At 31.4% G+C, this 17,960-nt stretch overlaps 5 protein-coding genes and 1 long non-coding RNA gene across 7 annotated transcripts in view; 3 read left to right on the plus strand and 3 right to left on the minus strand.

The window, feature by feature from the left end:
- The window catches only part of LOC127242422 (ethylene-responsive transcription factor RAP2-4-like), a 43,695-nt gene that overhangs the window by 9,874 nt on the left and 15,861 nt on the right, over window positions 1–17,960 (minus strand). The gene's annotated exons all lie outside the window — the stretch shown is intronic.
- On the minus strand, window positions 175–1,304 carry LOC127242423 (pollen allergen Sal k 5.0101-like). The gene is made up of 2 exons (XM_051261965.1): window positions 1,003–1,304; window positions 175–699 (listed from the first exon to the last, which is right to left on the minus strand). The coding sequence occupies exons 1-2, from the start codon at window positions 1,163–1,165 to the stop codon at window positions 368–370; spliced, it is 495 nt and encodes a 164-aa protein (XP_051117922.1). The 5' UTR covers window positions 1,166–1,304; the 3' UTR covers window positions 175–367.
- Window positions 1,437–3,973, plus strand: LOC127242432 (uncharacterized). Of its 2 annotated transcripts, none has more exons than XR_007836781.1 (4): window positions 1,437–1,675; window positions 1,767–3,415; window positions 3,671–3,734; window positions 3,835–3,973. It is a non-coding gene; the product is annotated as an uncharacterized LOC127242432 (long non-coding RNA). The 2 variants fall into 2 exon arrangements; XR_007836782.1 differs by having other exon boundaries at window positions 2,976–3,415.
- Window positions 2,464–4,164, minus strand: LOC127242419 (protein SOSEKI 2-like). Its single transcript, XM_051261959.1, has 5 exons — window positions 4,034–4,164; window positions 3,902–3,971; window positions 3,668–3,780; window positions 2,858–3,572; window positions 2,464–2,760 (listed from the first exon to the last, which is right to left on the minus strand). The coding sequence occupies exons 1-5, from the start codon at window positions 4,161–4,163 to the stop codon at window positions 2,613–2,615; spliced, it is 1,176 nt and encodes a 391-aa protein (XP_051117916.1). The 5' UTR covers window position 4,164; the 3' UTR covers window positions 2,464–2,612.
- On the plus strand, window positions 11,282–12,446 carry LOC127242428 (FCS-Like Zinc finger 3-like). The gene is made up of 2 exons (XM_051261970.1): window positions 11,282–11,574; window positions 12,135–12,446. The coding sequence occupies exons 1-2, from the start codon at window positions 11,333–11,335 to the stop codon at window positions 12,301–12,303; spliced, it is 411 nt and encodes a 136-aa protein (XP_051117927.1). The 5' UTR covers window positions 11,282–11,332; the 3' UTR covers window positions 12,304–12,446.
- LOC127242416 (L-ascorbate oxidase-like) lies at window positions 15,162–17,593 on the plus strand. Its single transcript, XM_051261955.1, has 4 exons — window positions 15,162–15,653; window positions 15,763–15,855; window positions 15,952–16,164; window positions 16,256–17,593. The coding sequence occupies exons 1-4, from the start codon at window positions 15,372–15,374 to the stop codon at window positions 17,372–17,374; spliced, it is 1,707 nt and encodes a 568-aa protein (XP_051117912.1). The 5' UTR covers window positions 15,162–15,371; the 3' UTR covers window positions 17,375–17,593.

Genomic DNA, 17,960 nt, shown 5'->3' on the forward strand with positions numbered 1-17,960 from the left:
TAAAATGTTAAATTATAAAGGATCAATTTTCGAGCGGACAAAGAGATCATCAGCTGCAACAAGCGATGGAGAACTGAAGAGAATATACATTAATACCGTAGAGATCTGGGAAGTCAGCAAGAAAATGAATTTAGTGGTAGAATTACAAAAATTGATTAAATAAATCAGTAATAATTAAATAAATGTATCCAACTTATGTAATCAGAGATAAAATAATTCGGAGTTGCATACTACAGCACAAAACGCTATGCACTGTAACAAGGTATATAATTATATAACTGAAATACAATCAGCAACAAAGACGTGCGAAATGACGAATCTAACCCCAGTGATCGCACGAAGCTTCTTCATCCTCACCACACCATCTTCAATCCTCCGATTCGGTTTCCTGGTACTGCTGGAGGATCTGCTGGCAGCTGTCCAACGCCGTGTTCTTCAGGAACCCCATGGCGTTGGCGAATCTCGTGTTGGAATTCATACCGTTGTTCCGCGTTAAGATCACGCGCGCACGGTCGCGCCCTGCGTTCGGCGTGCTGCACTCCGGATCTGAGCTCTTCACCAGCAAGGCGTCGCACATATCATCCCCGCGGTCGCCGTGAACAAAAATCTGGTAGTGGCCGGTCGAATCCGTCACCACCTCCTTCCTGAAAGTCACCTCCGAGCTCTTCCTGCTTCTGCACTCCACTCCAACGACCGCACCTGCCGATCAACCATCGGAAGTTAAAATCGAATTGAAATCAACACCAAGTCCGGTACCGCGGCGCCTCAACTTGCGAGAACCCTAAATTAGAAGGCAGATCTGAAATTCTGAAGAATGGTAACCCTAGCTGTTACCCAACACACGACGAGGTACAACCACACATGCAGACGGTACAATTGATTGAAAGCCAGATCTATAGAATGCGAGGTTAAAACCTAGCGTACAACCCCAATTCCAGAAGGTACAAACCCACAAGCATAGAGCACAACTGGATATGAAAGCGGCGAATAAAAGGTACTCACGGGGGAGAGGCGTAGACGCGGAGGTCTCGTAGCCGCAGCGGCAGGTGTCGCAGTAGACTCTTCCCTTGAGCAAAAGCGGGCTATCTTCCTTGGATTTGGCAGTGACGATGGAAGGTGCAACACACAATGCGAAGAGTACAAACACAATTTTCGCCATATTCATCTTCCGATAATCCGATGGATGGATTTTCAGTTTCCTGTCGTCGTCTGTGGAGTTAGATGAAATTGCCGACAATGGCAGGGCGTGATATAGTGAGAGCGAGAGTGGGCGGCGGTGATTGTGCTGGCTTACAGCGCAGATCCACACGGATTTCTTCGGAATAAAGGGGAAAAGGGTAAAGAAGGGAACGCGTTTACCGGCAATCAATCTCCGCCGCGTGATCATAGCTCTTTACTATGAGGTCCCGGGACTTCGTACACCGTACGTATTATACAGCGTTGATGAAGTTCGGTGCGGAGCATAAACGGTTCATGATGCAATTGGTTTTGAGTTCCTGGGAAGCAATCAATTTCAGCCGTGTATTTGTCTCTAGTTTTCAGCGAGTTTCGGGCGTTCGGAGTCCAGGTGTATTTCTAGACGTTGATGATGCTAGATATGCACTATAAACGGTATGGATGTTAGGATCTGAGGTCCTGGTGCGTATGCTTTGCCACTCTCGCTTAACAGATTGCGGTGAGTACTCTTCAAATCTTTTAATTAATTAATTTATTATTATTATTTTTTTTAAGTTTGACTATAACTTATTTACAAAGTCCTAACGTAGAGAACAGATCTGTTGTCACATGCAAATGCAATTATGGATATGCTGGCGAGGTAGGGACAATCGAGACACGATTAGGGGGAATTAAATAATTAATTAAATTATACTTCTATTGAAATTTTACATATATAAATTTTAATTAATTTAATGAATTGATTTTAAATGACGTGGACTCTTCAAACCCATAGTGCACTTTCATTTTTGTTACATGTGATAGTGTTTCATAATTAGGGTAATGAAGGGTCATCATGAAATGAGACCTTGAGCAAAGTAATCTTGGGGTGTGTTTGGATTTTGAGTTGGGATTTGAATAGTAAAAATTTTGAATTTGAATAGTTGTATGATGTGATATAAATAGGTGTTGATGTGATGTTTTGAATGTAAAATTGATTTTTAGTATAATATAAAAAATGAAAAATAGGTGTTTGATTTATTGTTTTGGGAGGAAAAAATAGGATGAATAGTTGAAATCTAAACAAATACCTCAAACAAACACACCCCAAGGGTTAATTTGAACCTGAGTTAAATTATAACGCAGTGGTATCATTTTAAATTTGAAGAAAATTAATTTGAAAGCCCAGTGTGTTTTGTTGGCCCAAATATTGTTCTAAATTTTTTTTCAAGGTCCATAACATTTAGGACATGATAGGATGTATCTCAACGATATCTTGTGCCTTTATTACATGGATATATATATATATATATAGGCGAAATAAAAAAAGGTCATATAATTATGATAAGGCTGTTTTATTTCTTTGGGCAGTTGCTTAGGTAACTGGAATAATAAATTGTCCACATTAAAATTGCTCAATAAATGCATCCAACCTCCAAAAAACAGACAGAAATGTATCAATGGAGGGCTTGAATTTTGAACTTCTTTTTAGATGAAGAAGTTGTTTTTTTCCTGGGAAGGCATTTTCCTTTCATTTTGGACTTTTCCTTATTCAGCTCTTTTCTTACAGCAGCAGCTGCTGCTGCTTCTCTTGTCGTGTCACTTCTGAAATTAAAATTCAAAATTTAATTAATAAATAAACCGAATTATATTTCAAATGAATGTTTAAAATAATTAATGACGAGTTTAGAGAATGGCGGACCTGTCTTGATTGAAGGAAGAGGATCTCTTCAATCGTGGCCGTTGATCTCTACCAAGCCTTACGTCATCGCCCATGGCTTCCACGATGCTTCCACTGAAGTACTCTTTTTCCTCCGCAGGGAAATTCCCGATCAACCGTGGATTCTCCGACATGTATCTGATCATGATCTCGTCCTCTTCTTCCTTCTCCGTTGTCGTCGTCGTCGCCGCCGCCGCCGCCGCCTTGAGGACGGCTGCCTTGTGCAGGCTAGCTCCGCTGCAGCTCTTCCTCGCCGGAATCTCGTCGTGACTAGGGAAGCTCTTCCTGAACGAGCTCGATCCGCCGCAGGCGATGAGGCTGAGGAGCATCGAATTCCGGCTAAGCATTGGCTCGATTCCGATGGGATCGCCGTCCTCGAATCTCGTCGGATTGAGCGCGTCCAAGGTGTTCGACGAATTTTCTGAACGAGCCGAGGGCGGCGAGGAATCGGCGTCGATGACATGCTCGGATTGTGGAGGTGTCTGAGTGTTTAATTCTTCAATTTCATCAGTGGAGACGCCTCTGGAGCAGCTCTTGCTGGTCTGTTTCTCTGTTCCGTCTTCTTCTTCTTCTTCTTCGTGTTGGTTGTTTGGTATTTTGTGCTGCTGAGGAGGATGTCGTTTTGAGAGTAAAAGTTTGCGTTTTGGGTGAAAGCTTGGGTCTTGCTTGAGTTGCAGTTGCAGGCATTGCAGCTTCTCTAGATATTTAAGAAAAATTAAACAGTAGTAATTGATTCTTTTAATGGAGTATTATTTATGATCAATATATAACTTAATAAATAAAGTAAAATACCAGTGCAGGTTAGAAGAATCTCAGATCCTTTGAGCACATATTCACCTCCTTCAGATGGGAAAATGAGGTCATCTTCAGCCAAATCATTCCAAACATATCCATTCTTGTAGCTCCTGTGTTATTACAATAATAATAATGATTTCTTTCGTTGTTGTTGATTTGTACAGAAATGAAACACAACACAAGTGGGGTATTATCTATTATTAATGGATGAGATGAAATGAAATGAATGACCTCTTGCAAGACCAGGAGTAGAGAGAAGGTATGGCTTTGCCTCTGAGTTGAGTGAGTCTTTCCATTACATCTGCAAATTAAATTAGGTAATCAGAAAGAAACCCTGGTGATGAGATGAAATGAAGTAGGTACCTTTGAGGGTGGGGTGGGTGTGGTGATGGGCGAATTCCATGTAATGTGGGTGGTCAAGAAGACCATTTCTTGAAAGGTAGTAGACAACCTGGATTTGGATTTTCTCTTCTGAGTCTGAGTCTGATCTCATGATTTACTACTACTACAGTAGTCTACAGATGATATATATGTTAATTGATCAATGATGGATGGTGTTTCTGTTCTTGCTGGTTTGGTAATTTGTAGATTGAGAGAGAGAGAGAGAGAGAGAGAGAGAGAGAGAGAGAGAGGGAGTGAAGGAGAGTGAAGGAAACACACATGCATAAACACTCACACCACTAGCCAATAGCCATGAATATAATAGCAGGCTGCAAATCTGCAATGCAATGCAGGTTGTATATTTAACACACCATACTGAACTGGACTGCACTGCAACTCCTTTCTACTTTTATGGAACACTCACACCTGTCCTATATATATATATATATATATACACACCACTAATCCATGCAAGATTCTGGATTTTTGAATTTGAGTGTCAAGTTTAAGAATATTAAAGGAGTTTTGTTTGGTGCTTTAGTTTGAGTTATGTTCTTAATATGAGTTATAAGTAATTGCATTGGTAGTGTCAAGTTTAAGAATATTAAAGGAGTTTTGTTTGGTGCTTTAGTTTGAGTTATGTTCTTAATATGAGTTATAAGTAATTGCATTGGTAGTAATATTTTGTGAGAGAATAAGATATATACTCATTTTATTCTAAATGAAAGTATTATTTTTACTATTTTTGTATGTTCATTCAAAGATATATATTTTCTATTATAGTAGAAGTAATTACTTATTAATATAAAATTATCTTTAATTTTTAAGTAAAGCAAAAATATCAAAATCCCCTTATATATTTTTATTAACTAATGTATACTTTAAACAAAGAGAGGGAGTATATTATATATATTGAAAATTTTGTAAGTAATTTTTTTTTTTTTTTGAATTGAAATATATAAAATTTAATATACATAAATATTTAATGTGTGTTTTAAATAATAAATTGGTTTCTATGTAATGCATTAAATAAAAAAAATAAGTAATTTGATTTTATAGGGTTTTTTAGGTGACATGTTTTTCTTTAAATATTATTAAAAAAAATATATAATATAAACATATTAAGGTAATATATATATAATAAACTTCATATACTTTATCTATTCGAAAAAAATAAACAATTTACCATAGAATTGTTACTTTTTATATTATCAACCTAATCTCTTATACTTAACATAGAAAACAAATTAATAAAAAAAAATACGAAACAAACACCCATAATTTCACATTCAAATGTTTTTATGGATAATGCAGTTCAAAACCGAACTTAATTTTAAAGAATAGAGCCTAATGTTGATTTTGTTTTTATTATTCATCACTTTTCTTCCTTCTAAAATTGTTAAATTAAATATCTATTTTTTTTATTTTTTTTTTACACAAACTAAATTTAAATGTTTCCATAGATCTTTTGATTTTTTTATTTATTTTAAAACAAATATGTATAAGTACCATTATTTTGGTTATGATAGGCTTTGGATTCTGTTAGTTTGCACCAAACTCTTTTAATGATTGGTCTGTTGCTTTTTTAAACGTTTTCTAAAGCGCTCTGTAATTATATTTTTACTTTAATTATTATGCCTTTTGTTATGAAAATTGAATCCAACTTTATAATTAATTATAAAGGTTGAAAAAAAACAGTACTACTTGTTTATTTTATTTTATTTTCTTGAAATATTTTTATAAATCATATTTAAAATAATAAATAAATAAATTATATAAATGACTATAATGCATATATTTAAAATGAAATATACATAACAAAAATTCAGGAAAAAAACAATATGACAATTTTAAAATGGCTACTACGTGTAACTTTAAAGTAATATTTGAATTTAAATAATGATAATGATTTCCAATTGGCTATTATAAATTACACTTATTATAAATGTTTATTAAATAGGAAAAATAAAATAAAATCCGACAGTCAATTGTCAAATCAATGACATATGTTGACTTTTAAATTTGTACAGATATCTGAATTTCCCCAGACAAACAACCCTTTTCCCCACTCTGTCCACTCTTGATCTGCTATTGTATTTGATCTATTTTACCATTTTTATATTTACATAATTAATATATATTATATAAATTCTTTTAAAGCAAAATATCTTAGAATTTATATAATATTAAAATATATGATAAAATCAAATAAATGTAATAATATATATATTTTAAAATTTTACTGTTTATTTATAAAATATTAATATTTTAAAATATACTTACAAAACTCAAACTCATATGAATAAATAGATAGCAGAAGGAAGGAGTATGTAGCATTTATGTATGGATTTATTTGACTTTGAAATGATATTCTTTTAAAATTATTTTTTATTCAAAATTTTAAATAGAAAATTATTATGTATTTAAGACATTATTTAAAAATAAGTAAATATTGCAAAATTAACACAGTAGTTGTAGGCTCATTATTAAAAAGTAATAACTGCAAGCCCATTTTAAGCATTGTATTGTAAGGCAAGCCTATGCATAATTATCTGGGCCGGCTGTGTAAGCCCATGCATAATTATACTTGTACATACTTTTTACTGTACTATTTAATTATTTTTTTTTATTTTTTTTTTTGTATTTGAATTTTGATTAAATTATATATTTTGATATAATTTTTATTAAAAAATCGGTATGAACTGAATATTTTAATTTGTATCTGTAACACCAATCAAACACACCCTTAGTTTAAATAAAAATGTGTCGTCATTGAAATTGTGTCGACCAAATAATATGAATTTTGATTTGAAATATAAAAACAAATTATATTAATGTGTTATTATTTGATTAGTTTTGATTTTAAAATATTTTTAGGTAATATTAGTTTGATACTTTTAATGCGTTGCCTTTATATTTGTTTATAATATTTATATAAATTGTATTTACAATGACAAAATAAGACTTTTTTTTTAAGAAATAACATATTTAAAATAATAATAATAATAATAATAACAATAATAAATTTGGAATAGGTGAAATATATACCGATCTCTTTGTTCCACGTGAATTGTCTCAGTATGTAAGATTGTCCCCGCTAAATATTACTCTTTCCGTTTCATAAAAATTGTTTATATTTTTAATTTTCGTCCGATTGTATATAATTTGTTATTTCCTTTATTGAAATATAATTATACATTTTAATCACATTTTGAATTTTATAATTTTTTAAATGTTAATTAAATTATTTAGTTATATTAAAATTAATAATTATTTTTTTGACACACTTTTTTTATTATTTACTAATTATATCTACAGTAATCACAATCTATCCGGAAAGTATATTTTATAGTCTATGCATTATCACTTAATTTGTAAGTTGCAATATTGTTTTTTTAATTCTATTTACCAAAATAACAACATCTCACAAAATATATCTTGTAAATTCATTAAATTCAATTTATTTTTTTTTTCTTATTCAATTTCATTCATGAATAAAAATAATAATAATAATTTTAAATTTATTATTAGAAAATCCTTTGATATAATGTTGATGAAACAAACGTAAAAATAAATATAATTATTGTACATAGATTGGTGCGTGGAGGGGTATTTATTTTATTTTATCTTATCATTTTTAAATATTAGGTCATAAAAGATGCCAAACATTAGGCCGACTTCTAAGGGTTTTTTTAGTATAACAATTTTTTTGCACCTGAATCTTACTATTATTTAAGAATCAATTTTGCTATTATTCTTATAATTATTATTTATTTTGCACTAGAAATTAATAAAGCAAAAGAATGTGGACTTAGGACATCATGGATGTGTGCCAAGTTGTTAGGAAACATCACCTATTATTATTAAAATTATTATTATTATTATTACTATTATTATTATTATTATTATTATTATTAGAATATGTGCCCCATTATATAAATTATCAATATCACAAATTAAATCATGTTAGCCCTACCTCTATGAGTGAGGCCCCTACACATCTCTGCAAATAAAATACATTTTTTTTAATAATGAAAAAAGAAAGAAATAAATAATAGTATAATAATATTTTCTAGAAAATATGATAATAATAATAATAATAAAAAGAGTCTCAATATGTATTTAGCTAATATTTTAGTCCATTATATATGTTATAGCATTTTACACACAATATTTTATATACTTATATTCAAATACAAGTGTAGTTATATCAAAATTAATGTGTTCTTAAATGGGGGAGATATGAATGGTCCCTTTTACTTGTGTATGTGTTTATAATTTTGTTTAATAAGAATAAACATGTTATTTTTGGTTGTAAAATTTAAAAATATTGATATTATATGAATAGTATTAAAAAATAATACTTCAAATATTATTTTGTCCTTACCTTTTTTATGGGTAAAGTGTTAGTTGTAATAATATTTGGGTAAATATAGTAGAAATCTGAAGATAGTTTTGTTATAAAATTAGGATAATAATTAATATTTTTGGTAATGATACTATTAGTTTAAGACGAATAATAATACTACTACTACTACTACTCCTACTACTACTAATAATAATAAAAGTAAAACAAAACACAATTTTTTGAGATTTTTTTATTTTTTTCCTAAAAAACGTTGTAACGTTATTAAGGTGGAATTGTTATTTGGATATAAAATTTTAAATATAAAATAATTATTATGTGTAATACTGTGACAATAAATTATTGTTAGTCTAAATAATAGCAACAACAATAATAAAAGCTAGTGTAAAAATCACGAGTGAATAATAATGAAGTGTTGAATGAGTTAATTGACTTATGCTAAATTATTATTGGTTGATAGTGACAAATGAAAGTAGGTAAATGCAATTTTAGACTGTTAGTGAAGTCATTTTCGACATTATATTATGACTAATTACCACAAACAAACACATATTTAATTTCTGATAATGATATACATATATAATTTTGTAAGTTTTTAATCATTGAAACTATTTGTGAGTGTATTATATATTGACCAAATTTTTAATTATTTTTCTTAAAATATATTCATAATAAAACTTTGTTCAACTGTCCTTTTCTTTCCTCATTTATTTTGTAAATAATAAGTTCCTCTAATATTAAATTTTCACAAGAATCTGACATATGATATATTCGGTCTGGGTTTTCAACTTTTCATAATTTAAGGAGATTCACCTAAATAAATGTTTGATAGCAATAAAATATATGAAATTGCTTTTATTATTTTTACTTTTTATATGTGATCTTAGATTAAATGGGACCGTTAGATAAAGATGGACAAACCGCAAAATTCTTCTTTCATAATATATACATATATATATATATATAGACAATCAATTCAATTTTCTAAACAATTAAATTAAATTCAATTTAGTTTGTCAATAGCCTTGTCTACCACAAATTTATGGTTATGCTATGAATACTAAATTTCAAGTTAATTTTTATACAAATTCTTTTAAGTTCATAAAAAAAATCTAAAAAGAAAAACCAAGGTGTATATATATATATATATTGATTATTATTATTATTATTATTATTATTATTATTATTATTATTATTATTATTATTATAAAAGAGATACAATTATTAGTTTTGTTTAGTTAATGTTTAGGGTGTCACGATCACAGGTTTAGTAGTGATTGTTCAAATTGTTTTTGCAATTATATATTTGTAGGGTTGGCCCTCAATTATTGACATATTTATTTTATTTAATTGTTGTCAAGTAACTATTGATGAAAATCATATTGAAGACTTTAGACAAAGCTGGCTATGGCTGGTCTTGTACGTTATTTTATGTAATAAACGTTACTAATAATTCAATGGGTCATTCTCAATAATCGGAATAGAAAGATTTTTTTTTCCCCCTAAAAGAATAAAATTGTATATATATACACAGTTACACACACAAGTAAGTTGTACCTTTTTTTGTTGAAGTTTTTACTATTATTTGTATTTATTTTCTAATAAAAAATATATTATTTTATCTACTAATAATAAAAAAAGACAAATACAAAACCAACAAAAATTACAAATATATATGACTTACACGTGTTTGCAGTACTTTATTGTCCTAAATACATAGAGGAGTGGGGTTTTTTTGGTTTTGGGATTACGTAAATGTATTTTTACTATTTATAAAATAATTCATATTTTACTATCAAATTAAATATATATATATATATATATCTTTAAATTCAAAATTAATTACTATTTAAAATTCAAATAGAAAATTCAAACATTCCCAACAAACACACCCACACATTCTACTGCAATTTGGCATAAGCCATAATTATTGGCATGATTGCAAACAAATATTTCAATTTCAGTCAATTTTAAGTGCAACAGAATATATGGACACAAAATTGCAAAATTGCAATGCTCCTTTAGGACAATGTGTTCAATGATATTCAGCTGTCACCATACACAAACTATTAGCTGTCATTTTTTGTCTTTCTTATTATTATTTTTAGAATAAAATTATTGTTGGACGTAATATTTTCAATAGAAATAAGATAGTTGCCATGGTGATTTTGCAATAAAATAAAATAATAAAACGTGAAACCCCCCACCCCCCTTTTATTTTAATAGTTAAGCAAAAGGAGTGTTACTTATGATGTATTTAGAGAACAATATATAGAATCGAATAATAAAAATTAGGGAAATAAAACACCATAGTCAATGAATTCATATGCTTACTTCTTTTTTTTTTTTTTTAGAAAAAAAAAATTTGTTATCAGCATACTATTTTTCTAGAAATCACTATATAATAATTATTCTATCGAAAAAATATAAATAGACAAAATATAGGTAAACACTAGCTCTGTTTACACGACACACTTTTATTCATTTGATACTATTTATTTTTTAAAAAATATCACATCAAATACATTTTTTTTTTTCACAAAATATTAAATGAAATGCTAATTTTTTATTTTTTTCAAACTTCCAAATTTTCAAAACCTTCCAAAAATCTCTATCTAAACAAACCCTATATATTTTCATTATAAAAATTAGATACAGAAACTTTAAAAATCATAAATTATACATACGTACACATATATATACATATATCGTTCCATACTACAGCCTACAGGAATAATAATAATAATAATAATAATAATAATAATCCTATTAAATTAGAAGAAAACAATAGGCTACGTGGACACCTACGGCCTCGTCGACTATATCGAACGGCTGAGATTCACTTTCACCCCTCTTTTATCAGTACGCGTGCTCTCTGCAATTCAGAGACACTGCAAACATTTCCCCCAAATTAGATGCTGGGAAAGCGCGGCCGCCAAACTTTCCGACGAACAACTACCATGAACGAAATCGACGTCGATGTAGGAGCGACGGATTCGACGATCGGCGGAAGGAGGAGAGGATGCGATGACGTTTTATCGCCGAGGTACTTTAGGAGCAGTTATTATTCTTCCGATATGGAGACGGCGGATTTCTTAACAAGCTGCAGCCTCTGCAACCGCCGTTTGTCGCCTGGTCGTGATATCTACATGTATAGGTAATTGATTAATATCTGCCTTACATTTTTACTTTTCTGCAACCGCTGACCACCGGCGGCGGCGGCGGCGCTGGTATCACTATCGCGGCCGGACCTGCACACACACACACATATATATATATATATATTTCTCACTATTTTTTTTTTAAAGGCAATAAATCCTCTATTTAAAATTATTATTCAAATTTATAAATTTGTTTATCGTTTTTATTCACTTTATTAGTAAAGATATTGTAATGTTTTATATTTTATTTTTAAAATCTTAGTAAATTACTAATTTCATTTAAAAAATACAAAAAAGTAAGTAAATGAAATATGCATTTTTATGTAATTGTATTTACGTTTATTCACTTTTTCAATTCATGTGCATGCAAAATACACTAGTGAAGTTATATTGCAATTCAATTTAAATGAATAATAATAATAATAATAATAATAATAATTGAAACCTAATTCTTTAATCTAAAATAAGTATTGAATCGAAATATACATAACTTGTTAGATATATTTTGGAATTATTTGTGATATTTTAAATTTATGTGCGTAAAAAACTATTGTAGGGGAAACTCTGCATTTTGTAGCATTGAATGTCGAGAACAACAAATGAATGAAGATGAAAGAAATGAACGGCTTGCCGCGGCGGCCATGGCGGTTGTTAAAGGCGGTGAAAGCCATAGCCTCGAATTGACCGCCGCCGTGCCAGAAGCGGAGACTGCGGCCGCAGCTTGACCAACACTATTATGCATTTATCTATATATATATATATATCTTTTTAGGCATAGTGCATGTAATATATATATATAATTAAATTTTTATATTTGTCACAGTATATATTGAGTATTAATTAATAATAAATGAGCCTTTCTTTCGTTTATTTTATCTTAATTTGTTTATATTTGTAATATTTTACAAATTAGAATGAATATATAACTAAAAAATTACCCAAAAAAACGTGTTATAGTATAAAATGAATATGTATATTATATTATACTCACTGTGTCTCATTATTTTTTGCATGTGTTACTTACTGATATGATTTTAGACCATATAACTTTGTGAGAAAAAGGATGATATGGATATATATTAGTATAAGTTATACGCAACGGGCATATCTTTTTATTTATTTTGTAAAATCAAAGACAGGCCTGTCAAGTATAAAAGTAAGGCCGATTATTTTCTGTTTGGGCCTACAGCCCATAAGAAGAATTAATCAGATCCCTTTGTTAGCCCATTTTCCAAACCAAAGCCCCAATTCTACAGTTTATTATTATTATTATTTATTTATTTATTTTTTTAAACTATTATAAAACTATTTAAACCTTCAATTCATTCAGGGTAAATATCAAACTAAATATTTATTTTTATTTAAAAGATGATTCTACCAACCCGTATAATTTAGTTTTACTAAGACATATTTTTTCTGATTATATATTGGGATCATTTATTTTATTTTATAAGCATCAGACACCCAAACATTTTGAGACACAATCTTTTATTTAATACAATCCAATTACCATCATAGTTAATAAAGTTGCATAATATTGCTTTTTTTTAATTATTTTTTTAAAAAACATAAACTAAAAAATTATATCAATGTTGGTGTACAATGACAGCCTAGGTAAGATTTAGACTATATGTTCTTTTTTATTATATTTTTAATATGTTTATTATAATTTTTTTTTTAAAGTTAGTATAAAAAAGTATTTAAATATAAAATAAATATGGAAACCAATTACACCGTTCTGCTCCTCATTCTTCACATCTAAGCAAAGCATTAGGTGGACAACCCAAAAGTGTACCCTTTAACCCATAATTAATAATAATAATAATAATAATAATAATAAAAGAAAAAGAAAAAAATTTTCATAAAAAATGATCTGGTAGTATAGGGTTAAACTGGTAAACCCCAATGCTGTCAGGTTTTGCCTGTCGCCTAAAGACCTAAAGCATTTTTACTCTTACAAAAATATTTTGACGATTCTCTATAATTAGCGATAGCAACAAAATTGTTGTTATTCCTAAATATTAAAGCAACGCAACATATACATACTTTTTGACAAAATGTAAACCACACACCTCTTTAACATTTGCAAGTTTTCGATAAATAAATATGTAGGCTTTGGAACCTTATGTATTAACCTTTCCCAACTCATTTATTTTTGTTTTTATTTTCACTTTTATAGTATTTCTTAATCTAGCAATAACCAAAATTGGAATAAAAGTCCACTAATACTGTAATTAAATGAATGATATGTTTGTTCTAGTTGAGTGCTATCATCTTGCTACTCACATGCACCATGTGACTTTCTTTAACATAACGAATTAATTAAGTTAATTGCACTAATTTAATTCACTTTTGGAAATTGTAATATACTTATAATATAATTTTAATTTGCATAAAAAGTGGAATATGTTGCGTTGATTTTTATTTTCCATGATAACTTAATTATTTGATTTAAGTATTTATATTAAGTTCTCTTTACATATATATCTTAGACCATGTTACATTTACGTTTGATTCTTCTTCGTACATGTTAGAAATAATCAAAGATTGAAAGATGTGTATTATTATTATTATTATTATTATTATTATTATTATTATTATTATTATTATTATTATTATTATTATTATTATTATTATTATTATTATTGTTATTATTATTATTATTATTATAGATCGATTTAATCCTAATATTAGGTGGTATGCATGGTTAAAGTGTGAATGGGAATATACTCAAATTAATCTTACAATGCATAAGTATTAATTTGATTATTTGGCAAAACAAATACCTTCTGAAGTGGGCTTTCTTAAGATTATTTAAAAAATATATATATATCTTCTTCTTTATTTTGTTACACTAGATAATATATTATTTTTTACAGAATTACATAAACTATTTATTTAACATAAAAAATTACACCTGATGATTATTATTTTTTTCCTAATGTTCATCTAATGCTTTATTGTGGATGGAATAATCATTCAAAGATTGTGGAGAAGATGAATGGGATTAGACGTAAAGGTGGGTCAGCCAAACTAAAAACTCTGTTTATTTGGAGATGAAGAAATAATAAATTGTAGTAATTTTTAGTGAAAAATTGCCTTATGTCCTTTATTATAATTTTAGTGATACATTTCTAAAAGTTTCATATATACTACTGATTTATACATAAATTCTTTTATTTGCTTTATCAACTTATATACCATATATAAGAATATTTTAACTAAATAAAAATTTCCTAAATTATAACTACTATTTGGACATTGGTCAAACATATATATCGCATTGACCTCCAGCCTCAGCAGTGTTGCAACTTGTCTGAAGATATTTGTTTTTTACAAAAATCAATTTGTATTCTTTCGGTAAAGATTATTAATCAAATTGCAATTTTTTTTTCATTTCCTCTTCCAGAGGATATACAAAGTCAGAGAGTTTCCATTGTCTGACTATATATATAAATATATATAAAGCTGATGTGATGTGAACCAGTCCGAACGAGGAAACTGGTAAGAACTTCACCCTAGTCGATCAAATTGACCCTGTTGTATATCACCTCTGAATTTTCCCCAATTCCTAAACCCTAATTTGTAGGACCAGGTCAGCTTCTTGCACACACCCTAGCTACCTCTTTCCTAATTCCGCGTCTGCAAATCCATTATACATATATATATATATATATATAGGCCTGATGGCTGATCATGCCAGTGAAGAAACTAAAGATAGATACAAGAATCATTACAGCTGGAGGAACAATTGATCACCGAAGAATTCGTAATACGGAGAAGAAAGTGATCAATGGCTGAGATCTTCCGGATGAGATTAATCTTGACGGCGGCAGTTATTGTTTTAGGTGCTGCTACAGCTCCATCCATGGTGGAGGGCAGAATCCGACACTACAAATGGGAGGTGAGGTACGAGTTCAAGTCGCCGGATTGCTTCAAGAAGCTCGCCATCACCATCAATGGCGCCACCCCCGGCCCCACCATCGTCGCCGACCAGGGCGACACCGTCGTCGTCGAGCTCAAGAACAGCTTGCTCACCGAGAATGTCGCCATCCATTGGCATGGGATCAGACAAGTAAGTATATACATATATAATATATATATATGTGTATAGTACATACTTATTACATCTATGGATGTAATTAAATTGGCCTAATTGTGGGAATAATAACATAATGATGCAGATTGGAACACCATGGATGGATGGGACTGAAGGGGTGACCCAATGCCCCATTCTGCCCGGTCAAACTTTTGTCTACAAATTTGTTGTGGATAGAGTAAGTTATTTAAATTTATACTACTAATATATATATACTATAGTTCTTGCAAACAAATTAATGTAATAAAAACTAACACTTAATTAATTAATGTAGCCCGGGACATATCTGTATCATGCACACTACGGTATGCAAAGGGAAGCCGGCTTATACGGCTCGATCCGAGTGTCGCTTCCGGAGGGACAGTCGGAGCCCTTCGCATACGACTATGATCGAAGTATAATACTCACTGATTGGTACCACAAGAGCACATATGAACAAGCTGCAGGTCTTTCCTCAATCCCCTTTGTCTGGGTTGGGGAGCCTCAGGTAACACGATCATATCCAACTGCTATAACTAATTCTAACTGTATTTCCGACAATCTGACAACATTAATTAAAATTATTAATCATTGTGCAGTCGATTTTGATACAAGGGAAAGGGAGATTCGATTGCACGACTCCAGGGATTGAATCAGGCCGTTGCAATGCAACCAACCCGGAGTGTGTACCGTATGCATTGACGGTTGTACCCGGCAAGACATACCGGCTCCGTGTCGGCAGCTTGACAGCCCTGGCGGCGCTCAGCCTCGAAATTGAAGGCCATAACATGACTGTCGTCGAATCCGACGGTCACTACGTGGAGCCGTTTGTTGTCAAGAATCTGTTCATCTACTCTGGAGAGACTTACTCTGTTCTGATCACAGCCAATCAGAACCCTTCAAGAAACTATTGGCTCAGCGCCAAAGTCGTTAGCCGCAACAGCACCACGCCCAACGGCTTAGCCGTTTTCAACTACTACCCGAACCACCCCCGCCGGAGCCCGCCGACGGCCCCGCCGGCGGGGCCGCGTTGGGATGACGTGGCGGCGAGGGAGTCCCAAAGCGCCGCCGTGAAATCCCACCGCGGATACATCCACACGCCGCCTCAGAAATCCGACCGTGTTATAACAATGCTGAACACGCAGAACCGTCAACACGGGCGTGTTCGGTGGTCGGTCAACAACGTGACGTACAACCTGCCACACACGCCGTACCTGATCGCCTACAAGCACAACCTGACCGGCGCGTTCGACCAGACGCCGCCGCCCGAAGGCTACGACGAGGCGAGCTATGACATCTACAGCGTGGCGAAGAACGTGAACGCCACCGCCAGCGACGGCGCGTACAGGCTGAAGTTCAACACGACGGTGGACATCATTCTCCAGAACGCCAACACGATGAACGTGAACAACAGCGAGTCGCACCCGTGGCACCTCCACGGGCACGACTTCTGGGTGCTGGCCCACGGCGCCGGGAAGTTCAACTGGTCGCGCGACGCCGGAAAATTCAATTTGGTGGACCCGATCATGAAGAACACAGTGGTGGTGCACCCGTTCGGGTGGACGGCGTTGAGATTCCGGGCAGATAATCCGGGCGTCTGGGCCTTCCATTGCCACATAGAATCCCATTTCTATATGGGAATGGGAGTCGTTTTCGAAGAAGGGGTCGAACGTTTGGGGAATTTGCCAAAATCGATTATGGGCTGTGTGGCCCACTAATTTTATTTTTTTATTTTTTATTTTTTGGCTTTGGGCCATCCCAAGTCCAACCATAATTTAAATTCACTCCGGCCCATGAGTTTTATAGTAAATTAATAATAGTAGTATTTTATTTGTTAATAAAAATGTATAAAAAATTTAAATATTTTTGCCCGTATATTTTTAATTGACGAAGATAACAGATACTTTAAATTGAGATAAAATAAGTATATTTATTTATTTTCTTCTTGTTAGTGAAATTTTTTTCTTCTTATGAATTTGTTTGGTGTGTTTCAAACCCAAATCACAACTATTCAAAAATATAATATTTTTAAAAAAAGGAAAAAAAAAATATCACATGAAAAATAGCAAAACTAAAATCAGAATCCTAATTTATACAAAAACCAAACACATAATTTGCTAATTTATATTAGTAAACTTTATTGAAACAAAGTTCATATGAATTTATATCAGTAGCTTAGGATGGATAAAGCAAACATTATCCATATTAATGTTGTCGAAAAAGCAATAGTATTAGTAAGTTTCTTTTGAGATTTTTCCTTTGACTGTTTTCTCCAATTCCATTTTCCTACGTCCTTCTTTATAT

Source organism: Andrographis paniculata, unplaced genomic scaffold, assembly GCF_009805555.1.
Source record: "Andrographis paniculata isolate CXL003 unplaced genomic scaffold, ASM980555v1 Contig86END, whole genome shotgun sequence".
Lineage (NCBI taxonomy): Eukaryota > Viridiplantae > Streptophyta > Magnoliopsida > Lamiales > Acanthaceae > Andrographis > Andrographis paniculata.

Bases quoted from the DNA above. Each gene is read 5' to 3' on its own strand.
- LOC127242419 (XM_051261959.1), bottom strand. From the start codon at position 4,163: ATGAGATCAGACTCAGACTCAGAAGAGAAAATCCAAATCCAGGTTGTC. The intron at 3,972-4,033 runs GTACCTACTTCA...TTTAATTTGCAG, and splicing joins CACCCACCCCACCCTCAAAG to ATGTAATGGAAAGACTCACT. The intron at 2,761-2,857 runs GTCCGCCATTCT...TTTTAATTTCAG, and splicing joins TCTTCCTTCAATCAAGACAG to AAGTGACACGACAAGAGAAG.
- LOC127242416 (XM_051261955.1), top strand. From the start codon at position 15,372: ATGGCTGAGATCTTCCGGATGAGATTAATCTTGACGGCGGCAGTTATT. The intron at 15,654-15,762 runs GTAAGTATATAC...ATAATGATGCAG, and splicing joins ATTGGCATGGGATCAGACAA to ATTGGAACACCATGGATGGA. The intron at 15,856-15,951 runs GTAAGTTATTTA...TAATTAATGTAG, and splicing joins ACAAATTTGTTGTGGATAGA to CCCGGGACATATCTGTATCA.
- LOC127242423 (XM_051261965.1), bottom strand. From the start codon at position 1,165: ATGAATATGGCGAAAATTGTGTTTGTACTCTTCGCATTGTGTGTTGCA. The intron at 700-1,002 runs GTGAGTACCTTT...GTTGATCGGCAG, and splicing joins CGCGTCTACGCCTCTCCCCC to GTGCGGTCGTTGGAGTGGAG.
- LOC127242428 (XM_051261970.1), top strand. From the start codon at position 11,333: ATGCTGGGAAAGCGCGGCCGCCAAACTTTCCGACGAACAACTACCATG. The intron at 11,575-12,134 runs GTAATTGATTAA...AAACTATTGTAG, and splicing joins CGTGATATCTACATGTATAG to GGGAAACTCTGCATTTTGTA.